The 10,018-nt window shown below is 59.5% G+C and overlaps 1 protein-coding gene across 1 annotated transcript; it reads right to left on the bottom strand.

Annotated features, from left to right (window-relative positions):
* Positions 1-33: 33 nt before the first annotated feature.
* On the bottom strand, positions 34-9,456 carry GALR2 (galanin receptor 2). The gene is made up of 2 exons (XM_080560866.1): positions 7,227-9,456; positions 34-6,084 (listed from the first exon to the last, which is right to left on the bottom strand). The coding sequence occupies exons 1-2, from the start codon at positions 7,565-7,567 to the stop codon at positions 5,310-5,312; spliced, it is 1,116 nt and encodes a 371-aa protein (XP_080416992.1). The 5' UTR covers positions 7,568-9,456; the 3' UTR covers positions 34-5,309.
* Between the last annotated feature and the right edge of the window lie 562 nt (positions 9,457-10,018).

Raw genomic sequence — 10,018 nt, 5'->3', positions numbered from 1 at the left:
AGCGTTTATGCTTTGCGCGGCTGACACACTGCGTGTGTGAATCCTTGTGGCAGCAGCATGCCTTGGGGCGATACTTAGAGGCTTTGCTGCAGGAGCCGGACTTGGCCATCTTCACACCAAGGCCTTTGAGAGCTTGGGGCATGTGTGGTGTGTTTCTGTGGTCTCAGTCCAGGCACCTCTTGCTCCCACCTTGCTGCTCGCTCTATTGTGGGGTCTTAGCCATTGTCTGCCCATGGTAACACTTGAAATGTAGGGTTTCCATAGAGCTGGGAGCGCTCACAATAGCTGCTGCTTTGCAATTTGGAGCAAATCCATTATTCACCTAGCCCGTATTTACAGCAGTGAGTGTGTGCTGGCACCTAATTAGCCCAGCGATGGGAGAGCCTTTGTGTCACCACCCAGAGCACTGCAAGCAGCGCACGGGGAGGTGGGGAAGGGGAGGGGACGAGGCAGACCTCGGCGTGAAACAGAGAGTGAGAACAGATGTAGAAAGGTAGGGAGCTGTGTTTTAAACCTTCTGCTGCTGCCTATCCACCAGCTCTGCCTTTTCTTTTCCTAGCAGAGGAGGCTCCTCCACCCAGGGAGCCTCAGAGCTGTGAGGCTGCTCCCTGGGAGAGTCGGGGCTGCACATCCTAGGAACGCTCTGCCCCAGGTGTCTGTGGCCAAGAGCACATCTCGCCCCGTGTCACGCAGGAGTTGAATGTTAGAGCCTGGGTGAGAACGCAGATCCTGCCGCGGCAGACGCAGCTGCTGCACAGAGCTGTTTTCCAGGTAACTCTTGGCCTTTCTGAACCCCTGACCTCCTCCTGAGCCTAGAGCTGAGTGTGGCCTGAAGCACTCGGGTATTTTAGAGGTGTAGAAAACCTGGAGAAACAAAACAAAACAAACCACCACCTTTTACAGGCCAGTCCAGCCCAGATCTGGTCCACCCTGGAGTGTCAAATCTTGACCTCACCTGCCTGGCTGTGTTTCATGGGTCTGCCTGGCTGTTTGGGCTCTCAGTACCAACCTGAGAGCCCTCCCTGGCAGGGGCCTTTCCCCCTGCTTTCTGATCTCAAAAGCTTGAGGAGATCTGAGGCTTCGGTGCCAGTTGTTTTTCCTCTGCCAGCTCTGAGAGCCTCTTGGAGGCTGGCAGGCCCTGGACGGAGTGTTTTGAAGCATAAGCAACGCGCTGCTGGCTCGCGTTACGTGTGGTGTCGGGCGCGCTGGATACACACGCTGACATTCACCAGAAGGAGCTGGATTCCATCTTTTTGGAGCTGTTTCTGCTGCAGCAGTGCTCTGATCTGAGCTTCTTTCTCCAGGAGAGCGGGTGGAATTCGTTGATGCGCTCAGGCTGAGGCTATAAAACACACGTTTTATTGCAGCCGATTCCAGGACAAGGCAGTTCACCTGGAACGCTTGCAAGCAAAGCTGGGGGAGGGAAGAGGGGAATTTTGCCTGTGGCCCTTCTGGAGCATCTGAGCTTCAGAGCAGGGGTGGATATTATGCCTGTGCTGATGCTCTGGGGCTAACCAAAGCTTGTAGAAATGTGCGAGGGCCCTTAGAGTCTGGGATGGAGCCACCACCTGCTCTCTGGAGGCTCTGGGAACAAATGCCTTTGCATGGTCTACACTGGACGAGGCGTTTCTGGGCTTCGCTGTCAGCCTGGAAAGCTGTTCTGGTCTGGGGTTGAGGAGAATCTGGGGCAGCTCAGCTGGGAGGAGGTGAAACGCAGTCGCATTACGGGGCGCGAAATGTCCTGCTCCGTCCTGGTCTCCCGGTTACCAGCAGCAGACTCTGGCTGGGTTGCCGTGTGCCCTGGGGATGCCCTGGCTGTGTCTGGGGGAAGGAAAGGGGGCGAGAGGCCGCTGGGGGCTGAGGGCCCAGCTCAGCAGCGGCTGTGCAGCAGGGAGGAGGCGGCGTGTACCGGGGAGGTGGCGGCTTCTGCTGCTCCCGGCTGTACAGATGTAAGTGCGAGTCCAACAACCTTTCTTCCCCTGAGCTGAGGGGAAAGCGGAGCCACCCGGTTCCCCTCTCCTAAACCCAGCCAGCCCCCTCGCCCCGGCTCTGACCCCTCCTGCACCTCCTGCCTCTCCCCTGCGCAGGGAAGGAGCGTGGGGAGGTGGACGTGGACGGGCTCCCAGCCCGCAGCGCGCTCGGCTTCGAGGTGGGAGCAGGGGGAGCGCTTGCCCCTCCGGGCTGCCTCGAGGGTTCAAGCCAGGGCCAAACGCTGCACTGCGCTTGGGACCAGCACCGCACGCTCTTTGGCTTTTTATGGTAAGGAATGTCTGCGCAACACGTTAATTAAGAGCAATCATGCCAGCGATACAGCAGCTCCAGCCCAGACTGTTGGCAGAGGCGAGGGCTGCCCTGTGCTGCTGGTGCTGACACCCCCCTTACCCCCTTGCTTCCTCCAAGGCTCATGCTGGTTTTAACGCCCTTCCCTTTCCTTCTCTGCGCCCCTAGGTCCTGCTCTTGCTGCCCGTGCATCCCCTGGCACGCTTAGGCAAGTTTCTGCTTCCTGGGGTTTGGGGTTTGGGGGCTGGAGACCCATTTCTCTCTTTTTTTTGTTTTGTTTTTGCCGCAGGGGGGCAGGTTGGAGGGATGTGATAAGGTCAGGGGGTGCTACTGGCTCCCCCAGCCTCCTCTGTGCCTGGCTGGTTCTTTGGGGCAGCAGAAGGCATTTGTCACGAACCCAACAGGGGCAGGAACCTGGGACGGGGTCCCTGCAGGCTCCCTGCTGGTGCAGCCTGCAGCTGGAGGTTGGGTACAGCAGAGACCAGGGCAGGGGCTCATGCTAGGGAGCGAATTTGGCAGAATAAATGTTTAAAAAAAAAAAAAATCCTTTAACATTGGTGTTAAAACCGTGCTCTGGAAAGCTCACATTAACCTGGGGTTTCAGCTGAACGCTCCTTGTCTCCTTGAACACCACTGGACTTGGTGGAAGCTGAATTTAGCTTGTTTATTTCCCTCTCCCAGTTCAATCTGCTTTTATTCAACTTTAACCTTCAAATTTTATTAAACTTCAAGGTGCTGTGGCTCAGCATCTTGCATCTCTTCCTCCTCCTCCTCTGCTCGGGGCAGCCCAGCTCCCCACGCTGAGCTCTCCCATCTCTCCGGGCTCGTGCCGCGTTTAAGGTCCCAGCAGCAGACACGGAGGCGGTGGGGGCTGCTGTGGGGGGGCCGCTCTGTTTCTGCACCACCCCGTAAGGGGCGTAACGAGCCGGCAGCCGGCACCGGTTTCCATCTCCCTGTGAGCGGTGGGGTTTGTTCTCTGGAGCAGTGATGGAAGCGGCGGGGATGTGCTGTGCTCTGGGTGCTGCTCCCTTCTCCGTGCGCCCGGTCCCCGGCTGTGCTGGTGCCCCTGGTCCTTGCCAGTGGGACGAGCTGGGTGGCAGTGAGTGACTGCAGTCAAGTTTTGGGGCGTCTCTGTTGAATATGGTTAGTGGATGGGCTGGAAGGCTCTGCAAACCACTCTCCTTGCTCACAAAATCATTTCTTGTTATGCTAAAAAATTGCTTGCCCTTTCTTTGCTGTTTTTCTCTCATCTCCACGTACATACGTGTATTGATCCCGTGTTCGGCTGCGGCATCACAGCGCTGCTTGCTTGGCTCTCCGGCTGAAGAAGGTTCCTGAATTGAGCAGCCCAGCTCTGCCGAGCTCTGGGGATGGCTTCGCTTCGTTACCACTTCGCTTGCTTCTTCCTTTGCCCTCTCCCCTTGCCTGTGCTTGGGAAGACGCCGGCAGACCATAGGGCAGGGAAGGGGAAGGACGCGTGGCCGTTGTGCTTAGGAAGGTGCCGGGGCTGGGTGACTGCTGGCCTTTCTGGGGACTTGCTCTGGGGTAAGGAGGCGGCAGGGCAGCGTCCCCGTCCCCACTGGCACTGGGGAGCTGGGTGTAGGGGTGAGGATTGCTCCCCAGCGCAGGGGGCAGCTCTCTGGGGCCAAGGTCAGGAGGAGCGGGTAAGGCTTTTAGCCGTGTTTGCGCGGCTGATGCAATGTTTTCCCAGGCTGGGAAGGGTTCAGCAGGGGAGGTAAATACGGAGATAAGTAATGGGGCTGTTTATATAATCCCTCTCCGTGACTTACGCCGTGAGCAGGCCCAGACTAAATATAATGGTCATTGATAGGAGGCAGCGGCCGATTTATGGCTCGCTGCGCGGGGACAGGAAGCTCTGCTTATCATAACACTCGGCAGGGGAAAGCAAAGTGTTTGACAGCCAAAAGCTCGCCGGGAGGGAAGGCCACGTGCTGGGGGCGGGGGGGGGAGCAGCGGCGTGCCAAGGGGGCTGCGCCCAACCCGGCTCCGGGAGCGGAGCTGCAGGGTCCTGGCCCTAAAAACCTCCTGCAGGGCATCCCACTGCTGCGGGACCTGCGCGCCACCGAGCCGGGCAGGTAACGGTGACGGGCAGGGACCTGACCTTGCGGGTGTCCGTGCTGTGGTGCTGCCCTGGGAAGCTCTGGGGATGCTCGGCACAGCCGGTCCCATTCCCGCACCGTTTCACCACCTCCTACGGCCGTGCCCTGGTGCTTTTTCAAAAGAGCTAGCTGATCCCGTCCCCGTGACGCTCTCCTTCCGGTGCGGAGAGCGACGGGCTTTTAAATAAAGCCCTCGGCTGCTGGCCGTAGCAGGGTTCAGCTGCTCGCGGAGCCTTTGCAGCGCTAAGAGCGCTGGCATGAGTCACATTGGCCTCTCGCGCGTGGGTACGGCCGTGAGGAGAGCGCACGGAGCTGCTCCTCTCGCTGCCGCCTCGCCCCATGGCCAGCACCAGGGCTGCGTGCGCTGCTCTCTGCTGCGAGGGCTTCGCCTGGGGCGAGGTGCTGAGCCCTGCCCGGGCTGTCTGTCCCCCTGATGTCCCGTCTGGCTTCCGCCGGCACCCTGACCTCTCCCAGGAGGCCCCGTGGGGCTGTGGCCGTGCTCCTGGGTGACCTCCAGGTGCTCTGCAGAGCCTCGCACGCACCAAAGTGAGAGCCAAAGGCTGCTGTGCTCGGGGGGATCGGAGCTCTCGCAAGGGGCCAGGCGCGGACGCGGCAGGGTGTCAGTCTGCCCCTGGCAGGGGGGCAGGGGATCAAACACAAGAACCGATCTGGGGTTTCGATCTCTCTGCTCTCAGCAGGCGTTGGGCAGAAACGAATCCTGCGCTCGGCTCCTCAGTCCTTCGCTTGGCCGAGCCCACAGCAAGCAGCATCGTTGCAGCAGTTCTAGATCTGGGAGCGTTCGAAGGGAAAAGGGGAAGATTTGGTGCGATTAAACCCGAAGCGCGGTCCATCCCCAAACCTGTGACACCGCGGGAGCTCTGCGAAGCCACGGGACGGGGAGCAGCTCCGCTAGGTGACGTTGAAGGTGACGAAGGAGCCGTCTGCTCCCTGCTGCCGTCCCTCCGCCGCCTCGGCCTCCCCCCAGGGCCCAGCCGGGACCTCGCAGCGCGCGGAGCAGCGGCGGGGCAGGGCCTGGGTCACCTCGCTGAGCTCTGCCTCCAGCGTGCTCACCGTGTTGGTCGCTTGGGCCGCGTGCACCTTGTTGGCCGCCCTCTTCTGCAGGAGGCAGATGAAGATCTTCTTGAAGCCCTTGCGGAAGTGCTTGGAGACGAGGGCGTAGACGATGGGGTTGACGCAGGAGTTGGCGTAGGAGACGAGGTGCGAGAGGACGCGGAGCACGTAGGTGGCGTGGTTGAGGGGGAAGTACCCGAACCAGACGCAGAGGATGAGCAGGTGATGGGGCAGCCAGCAGAGGCAGAACAGGACGGCGACGATGATGATCATCCTGGTGACCTTCCTCTTGGCCGCCTTGGACTCCGACATGTCCTGGAGGGGGTCCACGGACCTCCACAGGTAGCGGATGGTCCGCGTGTAGGTGAGGCTGAGGATCAGCACCGGGACGAGGTAGCTGAAGACGAAGGTGCAGAGGTCCATGGCCTTGCGGCGGGAGATGTCCCAGATGGGGTGGCAGACGGTCAGGTTGGCCAGCTGGAACTGCTGGTAGTAGCTCAGGTAAGGGCCCGAGAAAACGAAGGAGAGCCCCCAGATGAGGCAGATGGCCGTGAGGGCGTTCCGGGGCGTCCTCAGCTCCCGCGAGTGCAGGGGGTAGCGGATGGCCAAATACCTGCGTGGGAAGGGGAGGGGGACACGACTGTGGTTCTGGGCACGGCACGGGGGGAGATCTGCTCTAGGAGCAGACTGGAGGAAGGCTGAAAGTGATGGATTTCAGCTTTCCAGGGCCATCGGTCCCATAAGGAATCCCCCACTGTCCCTAGGGGTCTCTGCAGCACAGCGGGGTGAGTCCCCAGCCCTGTCCCACCCCGCTCTCTGCCCTGGGGTCGGGCAGAGCTGGCCCCATCCCGTCCCTCTCCCCAGCCCAGCAGCCCCACACCTGATCATTGACCTGTCTGGCACCGGTGACAGTGGCAGCAGGGATATGAAGGCAGAAGCGAGCCCCCAGGATCCCCAGACGGCACATGCCTCACGCTGGCACATGCGAAAGCACACGCTGCCCCGCTTTTGGGTCTGCAATTAGCTGGGTCCTTAATTACACCCAGGTCTAGGAGCTTCGGCAAGCTCCTGCTCCCTCCCCCAGGACACAGGGCACTCCCCGGGGGCTTGGTGCACCCCCTCGCACGCCCAGCAGAGCAGCCCCGGATCATTTCACGCTCGCTGTTACGAGACGGGAGCCGTTGCAGGGGCTGAGACAGCGCGGGGTGAGGCGCAGGCAGAGCAGCAGGTTCCCTTTGTACGGGGCTTCCCTGCTCAGACCCGGCTGGGGAGGTCACTGCAGCGAGGGACACCGCTGGGACAGAAATTGGCTTTTTGCTACTGAAAGGGGAAGGTGAGAAAAAGCAGTGCCCAAGCTGAAACGTCCCTGAGCTTTCTCGATGTTTTCCTGCTTTGCTGTGGGCTCTCTGGAGGGCAGCTGCTCTCTCCTAGAGCCCCGGTAAGAGGCAGGGCTGCGCAGGGACGGAGCTTGGTTTCTCTCCGGTCTTCTGTCCCCTCTTCAACTGCCAGAGCCTGCCTAAACCCTGATCCTGCAGCTTTGGGGTCTGAAAGCCCGGCAAGAGCCAGGGGCTCCCTACCCAACCTTCTCCCGTCCTGCAGCAGGTCCCCAGTGCTCCCATCTCCTTGCACCCACGAGCTGGGAAATGCCCCTGGTCCCCTCCGAGCCCCCAGAGGTGCTCCATCGCTCCCCAGGGGTGTCTGTCCCCTCTCCCGCCTGGGCGGCTTTGCGGAGGAGCCCCCCAGCCCCTTTCCTACCTGTCGAGGGAGACGGTGGCCAGGGTGAAGCTGCTGGCGTACATGGTGAGGTAGATGAAGAAGTGGACGGCCTTGCACAGAAAGGGCCCGAAGACCCAGCCCTCCAGCGTGTAGATGGTGGCTTGGAAGGGGACGCAGAAGAGGATGAAGCAGAGGTCGGCCACCCCCAGGTTGAGGATGAAGAGGTTGGTGGTGTTGTTCACCTGCCCGTTGCGCAGCAGCACCGCCAGGACCAGGCAGTTGCCCACGGTGCCCACGAGGAAGATGAGGAGGTACGCCAGCGGGATCAGCACCGCCTCGGGCTGCCAGCCCCCCTCGGAGCCCAGCGCCGACCCGTTCATGGCTGGGGCGCGCGGGGAAGGGGGCGCAGGGGGAAGGGGGTGCACGGAAAGCGCAGCGGGGCGTGCGGGGTGATGCACCGGGATGCACGGAGAGCACGCAGGAGGTGCCGGGGGGGGACGCACGGGGATGGTTCAAGGGGAAGGGGCGAGCTTTGCCTCCTCTGGGTCGGTCGGGAGCCCGCAGCTGCTCCGTGCTGCTCCGTGCTGCTCTGTGCTTTCCCTCCTGCTGAAGAGGAGGAGAAGGAGGAGGAGGGCTACGGGGCGGTGGCGGCTCCTGCCCAGCCCCTCGCTGGCTGTTTTATTGGAATGAGCACTGAAATCTGTCCCCCTCTCCCCCCCCCAACCCCAGCACTGCCTCCTGCCCTGGATGGACAGGGGGAGCTGGATTTAGTGGGGTAAAAAATGCTCAGGGATGCGGCGACCCCCTGGGAAGGGGCTGGGGGAGATGGGGGTGAGTACCCCGACGTGAGAGCAGTGGGGTGGCCGGGTGCTTTCCCTTCCTGCTCATCCCCACAGTGGCATGAGAGCTGGTTATTGCCAGAGCTGCCTGCCTAGAGCAGAGGGGTTTAGGAACAGGGGTCCTCTCGGACTGCAAACATGTAAATTGTCCAGCACGCAGCTAAAGCCCTGCACAAGAACACTGCAGGGATGAGTAAAGAATCTTTTTTTCATCTCTAGAGTGTGGGGGATCAGGCTAATTCACCGCAGCAAGAACAAATCTTTTTAATGTCTCTTCTTTTCCTGCCCGTGAAATTGCTGGGTTTTGTTACTTCAGAGTGTTCACAAGTGGAAGTCTCAGTTTGCTCGGTGCGATCAGCTCTCCGAGGACACTTCACCTGGCCCCCAGGCTGCCTTGCTTTGTTCCTGTGGAGAGAAATATTTAAGGCATCAGTTAATCCAGTAACTAACCCCACAGAATCTCCATCGTCTTTATGGACGTTCAGATCTAGCGCTGCGAGGCCAGGGGATGCTCACCGCCCCGAGACATCACTGCACAGCACACAGAGCCTGCGTCATGCTCAGGACCCCAAAACTTGTGAGCAGCCCCACCAAACAGCCAAGCTGCGTGGGGAAATGAATTCAGCTCAGCCTTTGGTGTGAGAGGATGCCCTGCTCCAGGCGTTATCATGCAGGAAAAGCAGGCGATTAGGAGCAGCTCAGAGGAAAGCCAGCCGTCCTGCAGGGCACGGCGGGTGCTGAGGCGCAGCAGCGCAGCTCTGCCTCCTTCTCGCAGCCCCAGACTGGCCACAAGCCCTCGGGGAGTCGATCCTGCCCCAGGTGAGGGCTGTGCTGCCTCCTCAGCCACGTGCTGGAGGCTGCGTGGCCAGCTCATGGGGACAGCCTGGCCCCAGGGCACTGCCACCCTGCCGGGAGTGCCCTAAAAACCCCGCAGCGGGGCCGTGGCATTTGTTTTTATCAGCCCTGGTGGTGCGTCTTTGTACCTAGGGTCAGCTCAGAGAAAGGTCACGTCTCTGCTCACACCACAGAGATTACGAGAAAACACCCAGTTTCTCCCCAAATCTTCCCAAACTTTGGTGCACTTTGCAACCTGCAGCCTCGTATGCAAAAATCATTTGCAAGATTAACAAAAGGAAGAATTTCTTTACTGAAAGGGTTGTTAGGCGTTGGAATAGGCTGCCCAGGGAAGTGGTTGAGTCACCATCCTTGGAGGTCTTTAAAAGACGTTTAGACGTAGAGCTTAGTGATGTGGTTTAGTGGAGGACTTGTTAGTGTTAGGTCAGAGGTTGGACTGGGTGATCTTGGAGGTCTCCTCCAACCTAGATGATTCTGTGATTCTGTGAAAAAAATCATAACAAGATTAACAAGATTCCCCCACTGAGAAACTTCAGAATAAATTCTTCCCCTGACCTGAGATGTAGGTGCGTTATTTGGGCTGTCGTTCGCAGACCAGGTCTCTAGCCTCCAAGGGCGGCCAAAACCAGGAGCAACAGGCACACTGCACTGCTGCCAACGCAGAGCACCTGCAGGCTGCCAGGTTTGTGTTGTCCTCCTCTTCCTCTGCCCTGGAGGAGGAGCAGGACCAGGTCTGTAGCAGGAATCCATGCACCAAGACAGTTTCATCCTCACTCTTACAGATGCCAGAGGAGCAGCAAAGGCAAAGCTTCGAGCCAGCATACGAGGAAAGCAGCATGGCAGAAATGTGCCCATGTTAAACACAGGGTCTGTTTGGCAATTGGAGCGGTTTCCTCGGTGTGCATTGTGTGTGTGTTTGTGCTGGGGCTTTTCAACATGAGTACTGCAGTGCCAGCCTTACACACGTCTGTATGAGCCACCGCAGATGCAAGAGAAGTCATTTGTAAAATGGTTTTATTGATACATGTCTGCTGGACTGAGCATTGTCCCGAAGCAGTTTGGTTTAGGTAGGGAATGGATCACAGGGAGATGTGGTAAAAACCAAGAGCAGACAGAAACAGTTTAAGAGATTTGCAA

This window comes from Anser brachyrhynchus (assembly GCF_964034855.1).
Source record: "Anser brachyrhynchus genome assembly, chromosome: 18".
NCBI classification, from domain to species: Eukaryota; Metazoa; Chordata; class Aves; order Anseriformes; family Anatidae; genus Anser; species Anser brachyrhynchus.
Note: the sequence above shows the minus strand (reverse complement) of the source record. Positions and strands in the feature narration are given on the sequence as shown.